The 23,060-nt window shown below is 46.6% G+C and overlaps 1 protein-coding gene across 1 annotated transcript; it reads right to left on the bottom strand.

Moving 5' to 3' along the window:
- Positions 1–2,654: 2,654 nt before the first annotated feature.
- On the bottom strand, positions 2,655–19,522 carry TRNAU1AP (tRNA selenocysteine 1 associated protein 1; the record flags this gene model as incomplete). Its single annotated transcript, XM_080693143.1, has 9 exons — positions 2,655–2,791; positions 3,462–3,495; positions 3,705–3,867; positions 5,352–5,471; positions 9,035–9,166; positions 13,865–13,917; positions 15,381–15,480; positions 19,050–19,147; positions 19,496–19,522. 9 exons carry the CDS (start codon positions 19,520–19,522, stop codon positions 2,655–2,657), a joined length of 864 nt encoding a protein of 287 aa, XP_080549269.1.
- Positions 19,523–23,060: the final 3,538 nt, after the last annotated feature.

Below are 23,060 nucleotides of genomic sequence, written 5' to 3'. Positions count from 1 at the left end.
TCACTGAGTAGCTGCCTGCCAATCGGTGATCCTATCAAATTCCCAGATGCTGGGATTAGAAGCATGAGCCACCCCTGGCTCCTGGAGTTTTTTTTATAGCCTATTTTTTGTTGTTAGGGTACTGGGGGTTGAACCTAGGGGCAGTTTACCTCTGAGCTATACCCCAGCTCTTTTCTTTGAAACTGTCACAAAGTCGCTGAGGGTGACATTGAATGTATGATCCTGTCTCAGCCTTCCAACTACTGTGGTTGTGGGTCTGTACCACACCAGGCTGGGCACTAATGATAATGAGGACCAGATGACGGGCACAGCAATATCATCCAGGACAATTGTGTTTTCATTCATAGCTGTGCCATATGAAGATTCCATGATTATTGAAGCAGAGTGAGGCCTGGGAGTCATGACAGTGAGCTGTAACAGCCGCAGGACCAGGTATGTTTGGAGAGCTTCCCTGGCAGGATAGGATAGCATGTTCCCAAGGTCTCTGGCTGTTGTGGCCATGGGATCTCCAACTGCATGCAAGAGTAACCTGGAGAGACTTTGACAGCCCGGGTCAGCACAGTACCCGCAGCTGCCACTCGCCTGTCCTATAATGTCAGTAGCGTGTGTGGAAGCCTGCCACCTGAGCCCCAACATGTGCCATTAACTTCCTGTGGGTTAAACTTTGTGGTTTAACTGCTCCCTTTTCAAAGTACTGTGCAACCCAGTTGCACTTGAGGCTATTACTGTCCTCTCACCCCCCCAACCCCATCTCCCTGGAAGTCACTGACTTTGGGAATCTGGTTTAGAGCTTTTATACTAAGCTTTTCTTGCAGGTTCTGAAGGTCCCTGGCAGTGGTACTGAAGCATCTAAGACGACTAGCTTGTCCTGGCCCTTTGCTGTAGGCCAAGGTAAAGCTCCTGTTGATACCAGCTTGACCCTCCAGTTCCCTTTCCCATCAGATCCAACATTGGTCTTGGTGGTCGTAAAGGAGGAAAAGTACTAGTGACGCTGGCATCACAGCCTTGTAACCTGCTATATAGCATGTGGGCCAGTTTCAAACAGTTGTCTTTACAGTGGTGGATGCTCTGCGCTTTCAAGGGAGGGTGGGTGAATGAAGCTCTGGGAATTAATTGCTGACAAACACTGAATTTGGAAGGTGCATTGTTTCTTAAAGTTTTTTTTTTTTCTTTTTAAGATCTATGTGACCAGTAAAGCTGCCCTCATCTGATTACTGGTTTGCAGTTAGGTAAGTTAATAACGACCTGAAGTTTATCACCTTCCTTGTAAGCTGTTGTGAACCCTTCCTTTAACAAAGAGGTCTGTAAAGGATCAGCAGTTGACTCATGTCTGTACATGTGAGCACAGTTGCTGGGGTGTAGAGGATTGCTCTGCACCTTGGGTAACAAGGACTGCTGCAAACACTACAGTCAGGACACTGGTTGATAGGACCTCTGAAGGACTGTGGGGGTAGAAGCAAGTAGTGCTCACTGGTCCAGGATGAAACCTAATCTGAGTGGACATCTATGGATGAGAAATGCGGATATGGGACTGAGACCAGGTCTTTAGGATGTTCCTGGGTGGGGAGTAATCAGGGCAGTACTACTGACACCCCTGCTTATACTTCCTTTTCAGGGAACACCGGGGGAAGGAAGAGGCAGGGAAGACCAGTTCTGCAAACGTGTAAACAGCTTTTTGCTGATGCTGCAACTATGTGGATAATAAACTTTGGAAGTGTTTTGTCTTGTCCTGCTTGTATCTCAATTAGTGTCCCACATATGCAAAATGAACTACAGCCTGGATCACTCAGTACAGGCTGTGTGTGGTGCTGGCGGGGAGCTATGGTTACTGAGGCTGGCTTGGAACTGGGCTGGCTCCTTTATTTACTTTGAAATAGAATCTCACTGAGTTGCAAAGGGCCTCAATTATAGTTGAGGCTGTCCATGAATCTCTATCCTCTTGTCTCAGCCTCTTGGGTGTAGTGGCACACACTTGTAATCCCAGCATTTAGGAGGCTGAGACTGGAGCCTTGAACAAGATTAAAGCCAGCCTCAGCTAGTGAAACCCTAAAGAATAAAATACATCTGGGAGTTTAACCTGGAAGTGGAAAAAGCCCCTGGGTTCCACCCCAGTACCATACAAAAACATTAAGCTGCCCAGCCTGGCCATGCACCTGTAATCCATTCACTTGTGATGCTGCGATTACAAGTGGGCATCACCGCTTGGCTTTTGCTTTTTCTTGGACTGGACCCAGGGACATTATACCTCAGCTACAATACCAGCCCTTTTGGCACCACTGGGTTGGTAGTCTTACTGCTTTTTGTGGCTCTCCTCGGGGCTTCTGTCTCCCAAAGTACCCTCATTTTTCACACCTGTGAACTCCCAAATGCTAGGTGGTATTAGCCACCATATCTGAACTAAGGTCTGAGCAGGATCTGCTTGTACATGCCTGCCACTCCAGGAGTTTGGATAATTACCTGTGCCAGAGATTTCTTCAGAGATGTGCCCATTTGAATCTTGAATAGTTGGTCCCTTGGTTTTCACACCCATGGCTCATTACTGCATGAAGGTGATATGTTGCATAAGTTGTATAAGTATTAAAATTTTATAAATCACTTCGAAAAAGGCAGAACTTCCACAATTTTAAAAAATGTCCATCTGTCAGTCAGCCTGGCTACATCACGGCAGGGATCTCTGAAGAAACGGTGTCCAGGGGCTGCCAGTGGCAGTCCATCAGTGCATCGTACAGCTCCTCACTCTGCTCCATGAACTCCTTGTTGGCCTCTGTCACATCCAGCTGCGGCATGGGGTCTAGGGAAAGGAGGATAGGGTCAGGCCAGAGGAAGTAGCCAGAGGATGTGGACTGTGCTATGCCTAGGCCTCTTGGGGAAAAGGGTAATGCACTCAAGGGAACATTATGGCAGCTATTAAAAGTTACACTTAGGTGTGGTGCACCATTGTAATCCCAGCATTTGGGAGGTGGACACAGGAGGATCACGGATAGCCTCAGGTATTTAGTGAGGCCCTCTGCAACTTAGACCCTGTTTCAAAAATAAAGAGTAAAAAGGGCAGGGGGTGTAGCTCGGAGGTTGAATGCCCCTGGGTTCCATCCCCAGACCCACCCCCCTACACACAAAAATTCCAAAAACAAGTTGGGGATGTGGCTCAGTAGTAGAGCACTTGCCTGGTATGTACAAGGTGCTGGGTTTAATCCCCAATACAGAAAGAAAAAGTGCAATTTGCAAACTTGCAAACAAAAGGTAACAGTCATTGTTACCTTTAATCATAGTATCCACATCCTGGAAAGGAATGCCACATATCTAGGGAATAAAGCCTCTGGGGTCTGTGCTCCCTGGGTGAGGCAGCACACCCAGAGCAGAATTGACCTTGCATTCTTCAGCATTAGTGAAGGCAGTGCCAGCCATCAAGTGCCCGCTAACAGTTGACAGAAATGAATCAAGGAAGGAACGGAGGAACTCACCTTCCAGCGCATCATCTCCAACTTCTTCATATGTCTGTTGAGAAACCACAAAGGTAAGTGAGGAGCCTGGTGAGATCCTGGCCCATGACGCTGACCTGTTTTTAACAGGAGGAAGTGGGTCACTTCAGATTTCCCCGCTTTTTCTGACGCTCAAACCCCCGTTACTAATCCCATCCTAGACAACGTCCTGTCTAGAGGAGAGATGTAACCCAAGGGGGACAGACTTGCCAATCGATCCGTTACCTGCATGGTGCTCTGGGTGTAGCCGTACTGAGGGTAGCTGTAGCTGTAGCTGCCCGTGTTCTGGTCGTAGCCCCACTGGGCATAGTAGTTCTGGTACTGCTGGTAATACTGGTTGTAGCTGTAACTGTACATCTGGCTATATTCCACTGGCTTTACACGGCTTCTTAAATCAAACACCAAAGAGAGGTTAGCAGACATTTCCAGAACATTTCCTCAAGGTAGGGACTGACCCATTTAACCCTCACAACACCCTGCTGAATTAGCATATCATTACTCCTGCTTTACAGACTAAAGTGATCAGTTCACGGTCACAGCTAATAAAGAGATTCAAATCCCAGGGGGGTTCAGCTCTGAGCTATATCCCAAACACTTTTTTTTTTTGTAGCACTGAGGCTTGAACCCAGGGGCATTGTAGTCCTGAGCTACATACCTCCAGGCTATTTTATTTATTTAGAAATTTTATTTATTAGCCGGGCGTGGTGGCGCATGCTTGTAATGCCCATGCTTGGGAGGCTGAGATAAGAGGATCACATAGGTTTGAAGCCAGCCTCAGATACTTAGTGAGACCCTGTTTCCAAATAAAATATAAAATGGGTCTGGGAGTACAGCCCGGAGGTAGAAAGCCTCTGGGTTCCACCTCCAGTACCACAAAAAAGAGAAAAAAAAGAAAAAAAAATTTTATTTGTATCGAGGATTGATTGAACTCGGGGGAATTCTACATCCAAGCTACACCTCCAGCCCTGTTTTTTCCCTTTTCAGGTCTGGGGATGGAACCCAGGGGCATTCTACCTCCGAGCTACACCCCCAGCCCAATTTTTATTCTTTATTTTGAAACAGAGTCTCACTGAGTTGCAAAGGGCCTCAATAAATAGCTGAGGCTGTCCGCGAACCTGGGTCCTCCTGTCTCAGCCGCCCAAATGCTGGGATTACAAGCATGTGCCACCAAGTCCTGGCTAACTTAGCAATTATTGACCAAACAAAAGGTACTACATCAGGAACAGCCAAAATGGTCAACATCAGAGGAACGACTAGACAGAACACAGACAAAACAGTATCCTAAGCTGGAGCTGGCAGCCCATGCTTGGAATCCTAGTACTTGGGAGGCTGAGACAAGTTTCAAAATAAAGAATAACAAATAGGGCTGGGATGTAGCTCAGAGGTAGAATGCCCCTGGGATCCATCCCCAGTAGCAAAAAAGGAGGGGAGGGGCCGAGGATACAGCAAGACAGGCATGCCCCGGTCAATCCCCAGTAACATACGCACAAGGACAAGAGATGCTAGTCAGAGAAAAGCTACTTCACATCTGCCCAAGAAACCTGATTGGACCTGTTGGGAAAGACTCGGCTACCTAGTGACGACTTCAACAGAGACATGTATAGTGTTCTAGGAGGGGTGAGGAATTCTTAGGCATTCCTATAGATAAGGACATTCCCAGCATTACTAGCAGCAGTGTCTTCCGCAGCCACAAGCCTGTCCCCAGCTTCTCCAACACCTAGCACCCAGCCTGGCGAAGAACAAACAGTGCTGTGATTTAAATTCCCCTCCCTCCGTCTCCATCCAGTATGTGGATTCTCTGACTCTTAGCACAGAGAAGGACCGTCCAGGGGAGACGAGCCCAGGGCCTTCCACCCTCCCTGCAGGACTCACGCTTTAGGGATGGCCACGCTCAGCCGCACAGGTTTAGACCCCAGTCCTACTGCTCCCTGGCACTCTGTCAGGGCTCGCTTCTGTTCCAACTCATCTGTGAACTTCACGAAACCGTAACCCCTGCAGGCAAACAGAAAACCCAACACACTATTTAGGTCATAAGTGTTATTAAGTCTAAAAATGGAGACATGGGAAAGAGGGAAGGGTAAGAGGTTGAGCAGGAAGGAGGAAAGGAAAAGGGGCTAAGAGAGTCTATCAATACATGGGAAGGGATGAGAATCCCCTCAGCGGAGGTGTCCACAGAACAGTGCTGGGACTCAGCACTGAAATTATCCCTTCACACAAGGGCTCCTTCCCAAACAGCAGGTTCCCTCCTAATTTCCTGGAGACTGACAAGCGGTTATCATCATCCCTGTGGTGGGAGAAGTAGTAACAGCTGAAATACACTCTGCAAAAACTTTCTGAGACTGCTCCCTGTGCCAGTACTGCGAAAAGCCTGGGGTGTGGCCATCACAGACAGACTGTACCTATTTTTTGTCAGCTAATTATTTTGTTTTTGTTTTTTTGCAGTTTTGGGGATGGAACCCAGGGGCATTCAACCTCCGAGCTACACCCCCTGTCCTATTTTTTTTTTCCTTATTTTGAAACCCGGTCTCACTGAGTTGCAAAGGGCCTCACTAAGCTGAGGCTGTCCACGAACTGCAATCCTCCAGTCTCAGCCTCCCATATGCTGGGATTATAAGCATGCGCCACCATGCCAGGCTCGTCAGCTAATATTTTAGTTGGAGAATAAATTAATGTGAACATTTTATTCTTTTTGGCAGTACTGGGGATAGAACCCAGAGGCATTCTACCTCTGGCTAAACCTCCAGCCCTATTTTTTATTCTTTACTTTGAAACAGGGTCTTACTGAGTTGCAAAGGGCCTCACTAATATCTGAGGCTGTCTGAGATCCTCCCAAATACAGGGATTACAAGTGTGCACCACCACTCACAGCTCCCCAGCTCTAAATTATTATTTTTTGCATAACTGGAGATTGAACTCAGGGGTATTCTACTTCCAAAAGCTACACCTCCAGCACTATATTTTTATTCTGAAAAAGGGTCTGAGTTGCAAAGGGCCTAAGTAGCTGAGGCTGTCCATGGCCAGGATCCTCTTGTCTCAGCCTCCAAATGCTGGGATTATAAGCCTGCACCACACACTGGGCTTTTCTTTTCTTTTAACGGTACTGGGGGTAGAACCCAGGGGCATTCTACATCTGAGGTATACCCTCAGCCCTAATTTTTATTGTTTATTTTATTTTTGCGGCACTGGGGGTGGAACCCAGGGGCATTCTACCTCCAAGCTATACCCCCAGCCCTACTTTTTATTCTTTTTGAAGCAGAGTCTCACTGAGTTGTAAAGGACCTCAGTAAGTAGCTGAGGCTGTCTGCAAACCATTATACTCCGGTCTCAGCCTCCTGAATGCTGGGATTACAAGCATGCGTCAGCACCCAGCTTCATTTTTTTTTTTTTTTTTTTGCAGCATGGGGGATGGAACCATCTACCTTTGAGCTACACCCTCAGCCCTATTTTTTTTTTTTTTGGTGGTACTGGGGGTAGAACCCAGGGGTTTTCTACCTCCAGGCTATACTCCCAGACTTATTTTATACTTTATTGGGTCTCACTAAGTTGCTGAGAGCCTCACTAAGTAGCTGAGGCTGGCTTTAAAGCCATGCGATCCTCCTGTCTCAGCCTCCCAAGCGCGGGGATCACAAGCGTGCGCCACCACGCCCGGCTAGCCCTATTTCTTATTCTTTATTTTTAAATTGTTCCTCTTTTTTTATTTTTTATTTTTGTGGCACTGGGGGTTGGAACCCAGGGGCTTTCTACCTCCAGACTACACTCCTAGCCCTATTTTATACTTAATTTGGAAACAGGGTCTCACTAAGTTGCTGAGAGCCTTACCAAGTAGCTGAGGCTGGCTTTGAACCAGCACGATCCTCCTGTCTCAGCCTCCCAAGCGCGGGGATTACAAGCGTGCACCACCATGCCTGGCTTATTCTTTATTTTTATTTTTTGTACTACAGATGGAACCCAGGGGAATTCTACCTCAGAGCTATACCCCCAACCCTTTATTTTATTCTTTATTTTGAAACAGGGTCTCAATGAGCTGCAAAGGACCTAAGTAGCTGAGGTTGTCCACAAGCCAGGATCCTTCTGTCTCGACCTCCTGAATGCTGGGATTACTAGTACATGCCACCCCACCTGGTAACTGTTAACATATAGTGAGCACTTTATTTTGGTGTGGTGCTGGGGATTGAACCCAGGGGCATTCTACCTCCTAGCTACACTCCTAGCCCTATCTATCTACCTGTCTATCTTATACTGATTGATTGAAGTACTGGGGATGGAATCTAGGGGCATTCTACCTTTCTCTACCCTCAGCCCTATTTTTTCTTTTTCTTTTTTGTGGTACTGGGGATGGAATCCAGGAGCAAATTCTACCTTTGAGGGACAACCCCCAGCGCTATTTCTTTATTTGCAAACAGGGTCTGAGTTGCAGAGAGCCTCACTAAGTAGCTGAGGCTGTCCTTAAATCATGATCTTCCAGTGTCAGCCTCCTAAATGCTGGGATGACAAGCATGTGCCACCATGCCTGGCTTCCCCAGCCCTATTATTTATTTATTTATTTATTTATGTGGTACTGGGGTTCCTGGAAGCCCTCCTACCTCTGGGCTAGTGGGCTACACTCCGAGACCTATTTTATTTTTATTTTTTTTACTTTGAAACAGCGCAGCTGGCTTTGAACCTGTGCGATCCTCCTGTCTCTGCCTCCCAAGCGTGGGGATTACAAGCATGCGCCACCACGCCTGGCGTATTTATTTTTTATTTTCTTATTTTTTGTAGTACTGGTGGTGGAACCCAGGGGCTTTTCTACCTCTGGGCTATCCTCCCAGACAGGGATTACAAGTGTGAGCCCCCAAGCCCGGCTCAGCACTTATTTCCCAGGCAAACTGTTAAACATTTTCCCAGGGTTATCTCACCAAACTGTCCAACAATTATGTAAAGTTAGTATCCACATTTTACTGAAGTGGTAGCCAAGGTTCACAGAGGTTTAATAACTTGCCTGAAGTTATGAATAGTAGAAGATTTAAATCCACATCTGTCAGAATCCCAAAACCTGAGCTTATAACTATTAACTATTACGATTATCAGAAACGAGCCTGTGTGTGTGTGGGGGGGGGGGGAGGATACTGGGAGAGAAGCCAGAGGCTTTCTACCTTCAGGCTACACTCCCAGAACTATTTTTTATTTTATTTGGAAATAGGGTCTCACTAAGTTGCTGAGGGCTTAAGTAGCCGAGGCTGGCTTTGAACCTGCAGGATCCTCCTGTCTCAGCCTTCCAAGCGCTGGGTTAACAAGCGTGCGCCACCACGCGCGGATTTGGCCTGTTTATGTTATATCTTTAATCCTTACATCAATCCTAGGAAAGACACTATTTCATTTATTTTACAAAGCAGAAAATATGGTCAGAGAGGTTCAGTAACTTATCTACTGCATTGTGCCTCATCCATACTGGAGCTGGGATTCAAACCAGAGCCTCTGCTCCCAACCACCATGATGCCTGGCCTTTAACCCTTCCCCAGAGGAGGGAATGCTAAAACTATCACAGCAGACTTCATCAACAGGTAAAGCCTTACTTAGAAACGCCTGTCTGATCCAAAACCACCTTGCCTCCCCGACAGGAGGGGTACACTTTGACGAAGAATTCATACAGCATGCCATCATCAACGTCTGGGGTCAGGTCCCCCACGAAGAGCGAGTACTCAGGACTGTAGGGAGAAAAAAAGTCAGTCACAAGAGCAACCCCGGCTTTGCAGAGATCTTCTGGCACATTCCAGTGGAACTCTCCAGGGCCTTTCTAGGGAACACCGTGTTTGTGTGTGTGTCACTGGGGACTGAACCCAGGAGCATTCTGATTTACACCTGCAGCCCTATTTTACTTTTAACTGGAAACAGGGCCTCACTATTTGCTGAGGCTGTCGTCAAACCTGTGCTCCTCGTCTCAGCCTCCCAAGCACTACGATTGGAGGTGTGCTTCAGCACACTGGCTGGGACACATCTGATGAGCCTACTAAATGAATTTCTTTTATTTGCAGGGCTGGAAGTCAAATCCAGGGCCTCGGGCATGCTAGGCGTAACCAGGTTCTAGTTTGTTTCGTTAGTCTGGCAGAAGAGCCATGGAAATAAGCTTTCTGAATTCCTAATTGACTACACAAAGAAAACCTGTTGGTTTCAAAGTATTGCTTGAATAAAAATGAATAAGCAAATCACAATTATTCCCATGAGTTTTTGAAAGATTTTTTTTTTTTTTTTTTGGTGGGTCTGGGGATGGAACCCAGAGGCATTTGACCTCTGAGCTATACCCTTGCCCTATTTCTTATTCTTTTTAATTAGAAACAGAGTCTCACTAAGTTGCAGAGGGCCTCACTAATTAGCTGACGTTGTCTGTTAACTGCGATCCTCCGGTCTCAGACTCCTGAATGCTGGGGTTACAAGCGTGCGCCACCAGGCCCGACTTCGAAAGAGAAATTTTTTTGGGGGTGGTACTGGGGTTCCTGGAAACCCTTCTACCTCCAGGTTATACTCCCAGACCTATTATATATTTTTAAAATTTGGAATCAGGGTCTCTTAAGCCAGCAAGGCTGGCTTCGAACCTGTGCGATCCTCCATCTCCACCTCCCAAGCGTGGGGATTACAAGCGTGCGCCACCACGCCTGGCAAAAGAGAAAATTTTAAGCCAGGTGTGAATGTAGCTCAATGGTAGAGAGTCCCTGGATTCATACCCCAGTACCACAAAAAAGGTTAAGAGATAGAGTTTTGCAAATTTAATGCCAGCCTCAGCAAATTAGAGAGACCCTCTCTCTTTCTTTTTGGTGGTACTAGGGGTGGAACCCAGGGGCTTTCTACCTCTGGGCTACACCCCCAGACCTATTTTATACTTTATTTGGAAACAGGGTCTCATTGAGTTGCTGAGAGCCTCACTAAGTAGCTGAAGCTGGCTTTGAACCTGTGCGATCCTCCTGTCTCAGCCTCCCAAGCGTGGGGATTACAAGTGTGTGCCACCACGCCCAGCTCAAGAGAGACCCTATTTCAAAAAAATTTAAAAATAGAAATAAGCTGGGTGTGGTGACACACGACTGTAAATGCCAATACTTGGGAGGCTGACAGGATTGTGAGTTCAAAGCTAGCCTCAGCTACTTAGTGAGATCCCCCACAACTTAGTGAGACCGTTTCAAAATAAAGAATAAAAAATAGGGCAGGGGAGCCAGGTGTGGTGGCGTATGCCAGTAATCCCAGCATTCAGGAGGCTGAGACTGGAGGAGGATCGCAGTTTGCAGACAGCCTCAGCTACTTAGTGAAGCTCTCAGCAATTTAGTGAGATCCTGTTTTAAAATAAAGAATAAAAAAAAAAGGACGGCAGAGGCTGTAGCTCAGAGTTTGAACACCCCTGGTTTCAATCTCCAGACCGAAAAAACAAACAAAAAAGAAAAGACGGGTGTAGAACGAATATTGAATGTCCCTAGGTTCCATTCCCTGAAAAAAAAAAAAAAAAAAAAAAAATGCTGGGCGTGGTGGCGCACGCTTGTGGGAGGCTGAGAAGACCGGAAGATCATGGTTCTCAGCCAGCCTCAGCTATTTAGTGAGGCCCTCTGCAACTCAGTGAGACCCTGTTTCAAAATAAAGAATAAAAAATAGGGCAAGGGGTGTAACTCAGACGTCAATTACCCCTGGGTTCCATCCCCAGACCCGCAAAAAAAAATAAATAAATAAATAAAAATAAATAAATAAAAAATAAATAATAAATAAAAAGTAATAAAAAATAGGGTCTGGGTGTGGTAGAGCAGGCTTTTCATCTGCTACTTAGTGAGACCCTGTTTCAAAATGAAGAACAAAAAATAGGGCTGAAGGTACAGCTCAGAGGTAGAATGCCCCAACATTCAATCCCCAGTGAAGAAGAAGGAGGAGGAAAAGGAGGAGGAGAAGTAGTAGTAGTAGGAGGAGGAGGAGGAGGAGGTAGTAGTAGTAGTAGTAGTAGTAAAAGAAAAAACATATTAGCTGGAGTGTGGCTTCGTTTTGTTTTTTTATTTTTGCTGTACTGGGAATGGAACCCAGAGGCATTCTACCTCTGAGTGACACCCCAGCCCTATTTTTTATTTTGAAACAGGGTCTCACTGAGTTGCAGAGGGCCTCCCTAAGTAGCTGAGTCTGTGAACAGTGATCCTCCTCCCAGCCTCCCGAATGCTGGGATTACAAGCGTGCGCCATCACGCCCGGCTTAAATTTTTTTGTTTTTTGCAGTACTGGGTATGAAACCCAGGGGCATTCTACCTCCAAGCTACACCCCCAGCCCTAGTTTTTAGTCCTTTATATTTCTGAAACAGAGTCTCACTGAGTTGAGTTGTAGAGGACCTCACTAAGTAACTGAGGTTGTCCCATCTCCCAAATGCTGGGATTACAAGCGTGTGCCACCGCGCTCGGCCCTATTTTTTATTTTGAAACAGGGCCTAAGTTGTGGAGGACCTCACAAGTTGGTGAGGCTAGCAGTGAACCTGTGATCCTCTTGTTTCAATCTCCCAAGTACTGGGATTACAGTGTGAACCACCATGCTGCGCTTTATTTTTTATTTTTTGCAGAACTGGGGATGAAACTCAGGGGTATTATACCTCTGAGATATACCCCAGACCTATATTTTAGTCTTTTTTTTTTTTTTTTTTTTTTGCAGGTCTGGGATGGAACCCAGGGGTATTAGACCTCTGAGCTACACCCCCTGCCCTATTATTTTATTCTTTATTTTGAAACAGGGTCTCACTAATTTGTGAAGGTCCTCACTCAGTAGCTGAGGCTGTCTGAGAACTGCAATCCTCCTGTCTCAGCCTCCCAAATGCTGGGATTACAAGTGTGCGCCACCACGCCTGACTAGTCTTTTTAAATTTTGAAACAGGGTCTGAGTTGTAAAGAGCCCCGCTAAACAGCTGAGGCTGTCTACGAACCGTGATCCTCCTCTGGTCCCCGCCTACCGAATGCTGGGATTAGAAGAATATGCCACCACACTGGATGGTAATTTTTTTTTCTTTTTTGCATGCTGGGGATGAAACCCAGAGCCATTCTACCTCCAAGCTACACTCCCAGCCTATTTAATTAATTAATTTATTTATTTTGTGGTACTAGAGATGGAATCCAGGGGCCTTCTACCTCCAGGGCATAGCCCTGACATATTTTATATATTTTATTTGAAAACGGTCTCACTAAGTTACTGAGTGCCTCACTAAGTGGCTGAGGCTGGCTTCAAATCTGCGCGATCCTGTCGGGTGTGGTGGCGCACGCATGTAATCCCTGCACTTGGGAAGCAGAGACAGGAGGATCGTGCGGGTTCGAAGCCAGCGCGCTGGCTTAAGAGACCCTGTTTCCAAATAAAAAAGTATAAAATAGGTCTGGGAGTATAACCTGGAGGTAGAAGGGTTTCCAGGAACCCCAGTACCACCCCCTCCCCAAAAAATCTGCACGATCCTCCTGTCTCAGCCTCCCAAGTACTGGGATTACAAGCGTGTGTCACCACGCCTGGCCTTTTAATTTTTAAACAGAGTCTAAATTGCTGAGGGCCTTGCTAAATTGCTGAGGCTGGCCTCCAACCTGCAATCGTCCTGTCTCAGCCGTCCAGATACTAGGACACAGGAATGCACCACCATACCCTACTAATAAGTGGATTCTTATCCAATAAAACCTTGAAAATATGGAGAGTGAGAGGATGGATGGCTGAGGGAGGGACCAAAACAGGACAAGCATTTTTTAAAAATTTTGTCACATGGGTAATTGTCCCCTGCTCTACCACACCCAGACCCTATTTTTTATTCTTTTTAATTTTTAAAAATTTTTTAATTTTTTTGCGGATCTGGGGATGGAACCCAGGGGCAATTGACGTCTGAGCTACACCCCTTGCCCTATTTTTTATTCTTTATTTTGAAACAGGGTCACACTGAGTTACAGAGTGCCTCAGGCATGGCAGGCAAGTTCTCTATCACTGAGCTATACCCACAGCCCAGAGGTTCAAAACCAACCTCAACAACTTATCAAGACTCTCAGCAACTTAGTGAGACCCTGTTTCCAATTAAAAAATAAAAAGGGCTGGGAGTATAGCTTGGAGGTAGAATGCCCCTGGGTTCAACTCCCCAATACAAAAAGACAAAAAAAAAAAAAAAAAAAAAAAAAAAAAAAAAAAAAAAGAAAAAAAGAAAGAAAGAAAAGACAATGCACAAATAAAAAAATTTAAAAACAGAAAGATAACACGTTGTTTTGACATGATGCACTCCACGAGAGTCTGCTGATGGGGAAATATAGAGGTGTCTCCCTTAAGGAGGGGCAAAGTGCAGCCAAACCAGGCTCTCATCCTCTGTCTGGCAGTAGCCACACCTGGCCTCCATCCAGACATTTCCTAGGGCCTGAAGCTACCTAGAGCTGTTCGTTACTTACCTATTATCTGGCTGTTTCCCATAAGTAGCATAGTTCAGTTTAAAACGTTTTGCCTGGAAATTTAAAAACAAACAAACTAAAACAAAGAAAGGTATTTCATGAATCAAACAATATTTGGAAAAAAACTGAAATAAATTACCTTGGCCAACACATCTCCCCCTCTCTAAGCCTCAGCCTTTTCTCCTGTATAAAATGAGGGGGTTGCACAGATGACCGTTAAGGGCACTGCCAGCTCCGTGGTTCTATGAGCCCAGGTGTGCCAGCTGGAGCAGCTGTAAGCTAAGTAACTGTGGGAAGAGCAGAATGTAACTCTCTTGAAATGTGTTCTTGCTGCTGCCAGCCTGTTCTAATTTCTCAATCAGGCAACAGTCTAGAGTTTCAAGTCTTCTGTCATAGGAGACAGCGATGTGGAGTGGGAAGCCCATGGATTTTGAAGGCCGCCTGTCTCCCGTCGGAATCCCAGCTCTGCCACTTACTACCTGTGTTGCTCAGGGGCAATGTTTCACTTCCCTGAGCTTCAGTTTCCTGGATCATGAAGATAACAATCCCTATTGTACAGAGTTGTTGTGGGATTAAATAAAATGATATAACTAAACTGGGTGTGGTGGTACATTCCTGTAATCACAGTATTTGGGAAACTGAGACAGAGGGATCGCAGGTTGAAGGCCAGCCTCAGCAACGTGGCGAGACTCAGCAATCTAGGGGGATCCTGTTTCAAAAAAAAAAAAAAAAAAAAAATTTAAACAGGGCTGGGAAAATAGCCAGGTGTAGTGGTGGCATATGCCTTAACCCCAGTACTTGGGATGTGGAGAAAGGAAGATCACAGGTTCCAGGGCAGCCTCATCAACCTAGCGAGACTTTTTTTTTTTTTCCATACTGGGGATGGAACCCAAGGGCATTCTACCTCTGAGCTACATCCCCAGCCCTAATTTTTATTATTTTGAAATAGGGTCTCACTGAGTGGCAAAGGGCCTCACTAAGTAGTAGCTGAGGCTGTCTGTGAACCGTGATCCTCCTGTTTCAGCTTCCCAAATACTGGGATTACAAATAAGATAGGCATGGTAGCCCAAACCTGTAATTCCAATAGGTGGGAGACTGACACAGGAGGATATTAAGTTCAAGGTCAGCCTCAGCAATTTAGCAAGGCTAACTTAGTGAGGCTCTGCTTCAAACTCAAAAAAATAAAATAGGGCTGGAGGTGTAGCTCAGAGGTAGAATTCTACTCAGTTCAATCCCCAGTACCACAAAAACAAAAAATAAAAATAAAAGGGGCAGTTGTAGTTGTGCATGTCTGTAATTCCAGGACTCGAGACAGGAGGATTGCCAGTTTGAGGCCTGCCTCAGCAACTTAGTGAGACTCGATTTCAAAATTAAAAATAGGGCTGGAGGTACAGCTCAGAGGTAGAACGCTCTTGGGTTTTATCCCCAGTAACATATGATATAAGTATACAGTAGGTATTCAATAGATGGTGGTAATCAATGACAAAAAAAAGCATCATTATCTAAATCTTCTTACAGGTGTAGCTCCTGGAAGGGGCTTCCCATTAATTTTATGCAAACACTTCTCAGCTGTGGCCAAATCTGCAAATTCTACAAAGCAATAGCCAGCTGGGATCCTAGAAAGAAAGCACATAGAAAGAAAATGGTTAGTTGGGTGTGTGGCACAGACTTGGAATCCCAGTACTTGGGAGACGGAAACAGGAGGATCATGACTTTGAAGCCAGCCTAAGCAACATAGTGAGATCCTGTATAAAAATCTAAAATAGGACCTGGGGTGTAGTTTGGAGGTAAAATGCCCCTGGATTGAACTCCAGCACACACCCCCCACACAAAGAATGGTTAGCTCATTGTGTCCCGTTGTTCTAGATGTGAAACGCTTATAAAAACTCAAACACTATACAATACATTACATGATATAAAAAGAACATAACTATGACACTAATGCTGATATGATGATAATAAACAGCAGCTCTAGGTTATAATTTTCAATCTATTTTATTTTTTGTGGTACTGGGGATTGAGCCCAGAGGCATTCTACCTTCAAGCTATCACACGTGCACGTGCGCAAACACACACACACACACACACACACACACACACACACACGCGCGCTGTTTTTTTTCCCGGCAATGGGGATGGAACCCAGGGAATTCTACCTTCGAGCTATACCCCCAGACCAATTTCTTATTCTTTATTTTGAAACAGGTTCTCACTGAGTTGCAAAGGGCCTCACTAAGTAGCCGAAGCTGTCTGCAAACCGTGATCCTCCTATCTCAGCTTCCCAAAGGCTGGGATTACAAACCTGAGCCACCATACCAGGTCGGCTCTATTTTTTATTTTTATTTTGAAACAGAGTCTTGCTAGGTTGATGAGAATCTCACTACTTGCTGTCTTTGAATTTGTAATCTTCCTGTCTCAGCCTCCCAAGTATTGGGATTACAAGCCTGTGCTACCACATCTGGCTTTCCAACCTGTTTCAATGTACCTGTGTCAAATTCATTTTAACTATTCCTAGAATTAAAAACTTGGGACTTGATGAGTTAAAGATATCCAAGTGAACAATCCCAGCATTCAGGAGGCTGAGACCAGAGGATCACGGTTCGCGGACAGCCTAACCTACTTAGACCCTCCGCAACTTAGTGAGACTCTGCTTCAAAATAAAGAATAAAAAATAGGGCAGGGGATGTAGCTCGGAGGTCAAATGCCTCTGGGTTCCATCCCCAGACTGGCAAAAAAAAAAAAAAAAAAAAGATATCCAAGTGAAGAGCAATGTGTGGTGGTACATGCCTGCAATCCCAGTATTTGGGAGGATGAGACAGAGGATTACAGGTTCACAGACACCCTCAGCTACTTAGTGAGGCGCTCTGAAAATTAGTGAGACCCTGTTTCAAAATGACAAAAAAAAAAAATAAAAAAAGGCCGGGCATGGTAGAGCACGCTTGTAATCCCAGCATTCGGGAAGCTGACACAGGAGGATCACAATTCACAGCCAGCCTCAGTAGACCCTTTTTCAAAATAAAAAATAAAGCCGGGTGTGGTGGCGCACGCTTGTAATCCCCGTGTTTGGGAGGCGGATCGCACAGGTTTGGAGCCAGCCTCGCTGGCTGAAGAGACTGTTTCCAAATGCAAAAGTATAAATAGGTCTGGGAGTGTAGCCTGGAGGTAAAAGGGCTTCCAGGAATCCCAGTACCACCAAAAAAATAAATAAATAAGCCGGGCGTGGTGGCGCACACTTGTAATCCCCGCGCTTGGGAGGCAGAGACAGGAGGATCGCGCAAGTTCAAAGTCAGCTGCGTGTGCTGGCTTAGGAGACCCTGTTTACAAATAAAAATGTAAAAATAGGTCTGGAAGTGTAGCCCGGAGGTAGAAGGGCTTCCAGGAACCCCAGTACCACCAAAATAAAATAAATAAATAAATAGATTAAAAAAAATATGGCTGGGGGTGTCACTCAGAGGTAGAATGTCCCTGGGTTCCATCCCCAGTACCACAAAAAGGAAAAGAAAAAGGGTTAAGGGGTGTAGGTCCATTGCAAACTGCCTCTGGGTTCAATCCCAGTACTTCAAAAATAAATATAGTGCTGGGGGTGTAGCTCAAAGGTGGAATATCTCTGGGATCAAACCCCAGAATCAAAGGAAAAAAAGAATAAAATACCCAAGTGAGTCTGCAGGAAAGGAGAAAGTTTGGGGGAGAGGGGATTGAACCTAGGGCATTCTAACTACTAGCTATACCCTCTGTCCTTTTTATTTTTTATTCTAAAATAGGAACCTAAGTTGCTGAGGCTGTTCTCAAACTTGTGATCCTCATGTCTCAGCCTCACAAATACTGGGATTATAGGTGTGCACCACCATGCCTGGCTGGAGAAAGTTTTCTAATTAGATCCCATACTGTTTTTGTTCTTTGCCATATTCTAGTTGGAATGACTTCCAAAGCCAGAATACAGGGACTGCCAATCTGGCCAGTCCCAGAATAATTTAGTAAACTTATTATTATTATTTTTTAATGGTACTGGGGATTGAACATAGGAGCATTCTATCTCTAAACCACACCCCTTCACTACCAGCCCTATTCTTAGCTTTTTTTTTTTTTTTGGTGTGGTACTGGGGGTAGAACCCAGGGACTTTTCTCCCTCTGGGCTATACTCCCGGACCTATTTTATACTTTATTTGGAAACAAGGTGTAAGTTGCTGAGAGCCTAACTAAGTAGTTGAGGCTGGCTTTCAACCTGTGCGATCCTCCTGTCTCAGCATCTCAAGTGCGGGGATTACAAGCATGTGCCACCATGCCCGGCTTGGCTTGATTTTATTTCTAATTTTGAAACAAGTTCTCACTAAGTTCATATGGCTAGTTTGTTATTACCTAGGAGATCCTAATCTGTACTCACTAAGCATATGTCATAAACCAGATAGTTTTTTTTTTTTTCCTTTGCCAGGTACTGTACTGGGGATGGAACCTATGAGCATTCCAACATTCTACCTTTGAGCTATATCCCCAGCCCTACTTTTTATTATTTTGAAACAGGGTCTCACTGAGTTGCAGAGGGCCTCACTAAGTAGCTGAGGTTGGCCACAAACCCGCGATTCTCCTGTCTTAGCCTCCCAAATGCTGGGATTACAAGCATGTACCACCACGCCTGGCAGCAGATACTGTTTTAAATGCAGAATGTGGATTAGCTAATTTAACTGTCACCTATTATGTAGGAATTACTATTATTGTCACTTTTATAGTCTACTACAGTGCAGTTAAGTACCTAAGGTCACACAGCATAAGTAATTTTCAAGCCCCGAGTGCCAGTGCGTGCTTGAAAGCCCAATACATGGGAGGCTGAGACAGGAGGATCACCAGTTGGGGGGCCAGCCTCAGGAATTCAGTGAGGCCCTCCACAGTTTTGTGAGACTGTTTCCAAATAAAATAATAAAATAGGGCTGGGAGTGTAGCTCCATGTTAGTACACCCTTGGCTTCCATCCCCAGCACCACACGCAAACCCACAAATCATTTTCAAAACTCCTTCAGGCTTCAGCGTCCTGTCCTTAAGCAATATGCTATATTTCCTCTCCATAAGCCCCACAAACGATAGCTCTTATAACATTCTAATTATTATTACTAGCGGGGGCGCGCAACACTCTCTGCGATGTTTACACGCTCTTGAGTGACAGAAGGATCTATTCAGCAAGAAGGGAGACGTACCCAGTGAGGCGGTTTCGGATAATTTTAACGCTCATCACGGTCTCCCCCATGGTGGCAAAGGCTCTGGAGATGAAGTTCTCATCCATGTAGGGCTCCAGCTACGCAAAAGCAAGAGCGGAGGGCTCGGCGCGCGTCCGGGGGCCGTGGGAGTCCGCGTGGAGCGCTCCGACCCCGGCTCCTTCACCTGCAACCCGCGCCCCTTTAGGGAGCCCTGGGACCTGCAACCCCAGCCCCGGTCCCCGAGCCACCGGCCCCGGGGTTCCCTCGGAGCTTCCCGGCCGCGCCGCCCGCAGCCCGGCCCTCACTCGGACGCCGCGCCGGCGCCCCAAGAGCAGGCTCCGCGCGCCCACCGCCACCGCGGGCCCCGACCCGCCCCTCCCGCCCTCCTCCCTCACCGCGGCCACATTCCCCTTCTCCTCAGACTGCCGGAGGCCGCCCTCACTCACGTCTCCCATCCACAGGCTGGCCGCCATCCCGCAGCCCGGCCCGGCCTCCGCGGCGCCCGCGGGCGCGAGTCCGCGCAGGGGTCGGCCGGGGAGCTGGCGCCCGCGACGCCGCCGCGCATGCTCCGAGGGTGCGCGCGGCCCGGCCGGAGCCGAGCTTCCGGCCGAGGGGGCGGGGCCACGCCGGCGGGGCGGGGCCAGCTGGTACGGCGAGGGGCGGGGCCACGGTGGCACCGTGGGAGGTCCCCCGCCGCTGCAGGCTGACCCCGAACATGTCTGCCTTGGTGAAAAGGAAAAGAGCAAGCAGATGGGCGTGGCGTCGCGCCTCTGGTCGCGGTACTTGGGAGGCTGAGACCAGAGGATCGCTGGTTTTAAAACAGCTTCAAAGCCGGGCGTGGTGGCACACGCTGAGACCGCGGAATCGGGGCTTGCGGACATCCTCAGCTACTTAGTGAGGCCCTCTGCAACTCAGTGAGACCCTGTTTCAAAATAAAGAATAAAAATTGGGCAGGGGGTGTAGCACGGAGGTTGAATGCCCCTCGGTTCCATCCCCAGACCAGCAAAAAATAAAACAGCTTCAGCAATTTAGGGAGACTGTTTCTAAATGAACCTGTGATCTTCCTGTCTCCCCCTCCCAAGTGCTGGGATTACGAGTTTAAGACAACCATGCCCGGCTTTATTCTTTATTTTTGAATCAGGGTCTCACTAAGTTGCAGAGGGCTTCACGAATTAGCTGAGACTGGCCTCGAACCTGTTATCCTCCTGCCTCAGCTTCCAAAGTACTGGGAGTAAAGTATGTGTCACCATGCCCTGCTAGAAAAGCTTATTTTTTGTGCAGTACTGGGAATGGAACCCAGGGGCATTCTACCTCTGAGCTACATCCCCAGCCCTATTTTTATTCTTTATTTTGAAACAGGGCCTAAGTAGCTGAGGCTGTCCACTAGCCGCGATCTTCCTGTCTCAGCCTCCCAAATGCTGGGATTATAAGCATGCGTCATTATGCCCAGCCCTCCAGAATCTTTACATCTTGCAGAACAGAAACTCTAGACTCATGAAACAATTCCCTTCTCCATATACCTCCAGGTTATACCCCAGCCCTATTTTATTTTTAATCTGGAGTCTTGCTGGTTTGTTTAGTCTCACTACTTGCTGAGGCTGTCCTCAGCCCGAGATCCTCCTGTCTCCGACTCCCAAGTTACCACCATGCTTGGCTTGCAAACACCATTCTTCCCTTCCTTCCTTTTTGTGGAGCTGGGGATTGAATTTAGGCCCAAAGCCGGGAGTGGTGGTGCAAGTTTGTAATCCCAGCATTTGGGAGGCTGCGACTAGAAGATAGCAGTTCGTACTAGAATTAGAGTTGTGTCCCACTCCCAACCTCTCACCCCTCCTTCCCTTTTTTGTGGTACTGGAGATTGAACCCAGGGGCATTCTACCTCCAAGTTACAACCCCAGCCCTATTTTTTTTTTTTTTTTTTTTTTGCTGGTACTGGGGTTCCTGGAAACCCTTCTAAATCTGGACTACACTCCCAGACCTATTTTATATTTTATTCGGAAACAGGGTCTCTTAAGTCATCAAGGCTGGCTTCGAACCTGTCTCCACCTCCCAATCGCAGGGATTACAAGCATGGGCCACCACGCCCAGCCCCAGCCCTATTTTTTATTCTTTATTTTGAAACAGGGTCTCACCAAGTTGCAAAGGGCCTAAGTAACTGAGGCTGTCCTCAAACCAAGATCCTCCTATCTCAGCCTTCCAAATTCTGTGAGCCACCACACCTAGCTTATTCTTTATTTTGAAAAAGGGTCTGATTTTTGGAGGGCCTCACAAATTGCTGAAGCCAGCCACAACCTGGTGATTCTCTTGTCTCAGCCTCCCAAGTACTGGGATTACAAGTATGCACCACCATGCCCGTGTGTGTGTGTGTGTGTGTGTGTGTGTGTGTGTGTGTGTTTTGCAGGTCTGGAAATGGAACCCAGGGACATTTATTTGGCCTCCGAACTACACCCCCTGCCTTTTTTTTTTTTTTTTATTCTTTATTTTGAAACTGGGTCTCACTGAGTTGCAGAGGGCCTAAGTAACTGAGGCTGTCCATTAACCATGATCCTCCTGTCTCAGCCTCCCAAATGCTGGGATTACAAGCGTGCGCCACCACACCCGGCTCTTTTTTTGTGTTTTCAAACAGTGTCTTGGCTAGGTTACTGAGTGTCTCACTTCACTGCTGAGGCTATCCTCAAATCTGCAATACTGTCTCTCAGATTCTCAAATACTGGGATACAAGTATGCGGCACCATACATAGCTAGCTGTTCTTTTTTTCCTTTTTTGGTTATGCTAGGGATTGAATCTAGGGAAATTCTACCTATGAGCTACACTCCAGCCCTATTTTTTAATTTTTGTGGCACTGGGATGGAACTCAAGGGCATTCTACTTCCAAGCTACATCCCAGCCCTATTTTTTATTCTTTATTTTGAAACAGGGTCTCACTGCGTTGCAGAGGGCCTAAGTAACTGAGGCTGTCCATTAACCGTGATCCTCCTGTCTCAGCCTCCCAAATGCTGGGATTACAAGCGTGAGCCACTATGCCCAGTTTGTTTCAAAATAAAAACTAAGCGGGGTGTGGTGGCACATGCTTGTAATCCCAGTATTTGGGAGGCTGAGACAGGAGGACTGCGGTCTGCAAACAGCTAGTTAGTGAGGCCCTCTGCAACTCAGACCCTGTTTCAAAATAAAGAATAAAAAATAGGGCTGGAGGTGCAGCTCGGAGGTAGATTGCCTCTGGGTTCCATTTCCAGTACCTCAAAAAATGAATGAATGAATAAAAATAAAACAGGGATGGGGATTTGGCTCAAAGGTAGAACACCCCTGGGTTCAATCCCAAAAGATTGTAAACTGGGTATGGTGGCATAGGTCTGTAATCTCAGTACTTGGGAGGCTAGACAGGAGGATCACAAGTTTGAGGCCAGCCTCAACAACTTGGGCCTTAACAACCTAGGAAGACCATTTCACAACAAAAAAATAAGTGGGAGCTAGGAATGGTGGCTCATGTTTGTAATCCTAGTACTTGGGAGGCTGAGTCAAGAGGATCGCAGTTCATGGACAGCCTCAGCTACTTAGTGTGGCCCTCTACAACTTAGTGAGACCCTGTTTCAGAATAAAGAATAAAAGCCAGGTGTGGTGGTATATACTTGGTATCCCAGCATTTGGGAGACTGAGACAGTAGGATCCTGGTTTGCAGCCAGCCTCAGCTATTTAGTGAGGTCCTTTGTAACTCAGCAAGATCCTGTTCCAAAATAAAGAATAAAAAAATCGGGTTAGGGCTTGTAGTAGTAGAATGCCCCTGGGTTCCATCCTCAGTACAGGGGAAAAAAAAGTGGGAAGTGGGCTGGGTGTGTAACTCAGAGGAAGAATGTCCCTGGATTCAAATTCCCAGTGCACAAAATAAACACCCCTCAAAACAAAACAAAAAACAAGCTGGGTATGGGGGTACACACTTGTAATCCCAGTACTTGGGAGGCTGAGAGGACGGGGGTTCAGGGACAGCCTCAGCTACTTAGCAAAGCCCTTTGCAACTC

Source organism: Muscardinus avellanarius, assembly GCF_963383645.1.
Source record: "Muscardinus avellanarius genome assembly, chromosome: 3".
Lineage (NCBI taxonomy): Eukaryota > Metazoa > Chordata > Mammalia > Rodentia > Gliridae > Muscardinus > Muscardinus avellanarius.
Note: the sequence above shows the minus strand (reverse complement) of the source record. Positions and strands in the feature narration are given on the sequence as shown.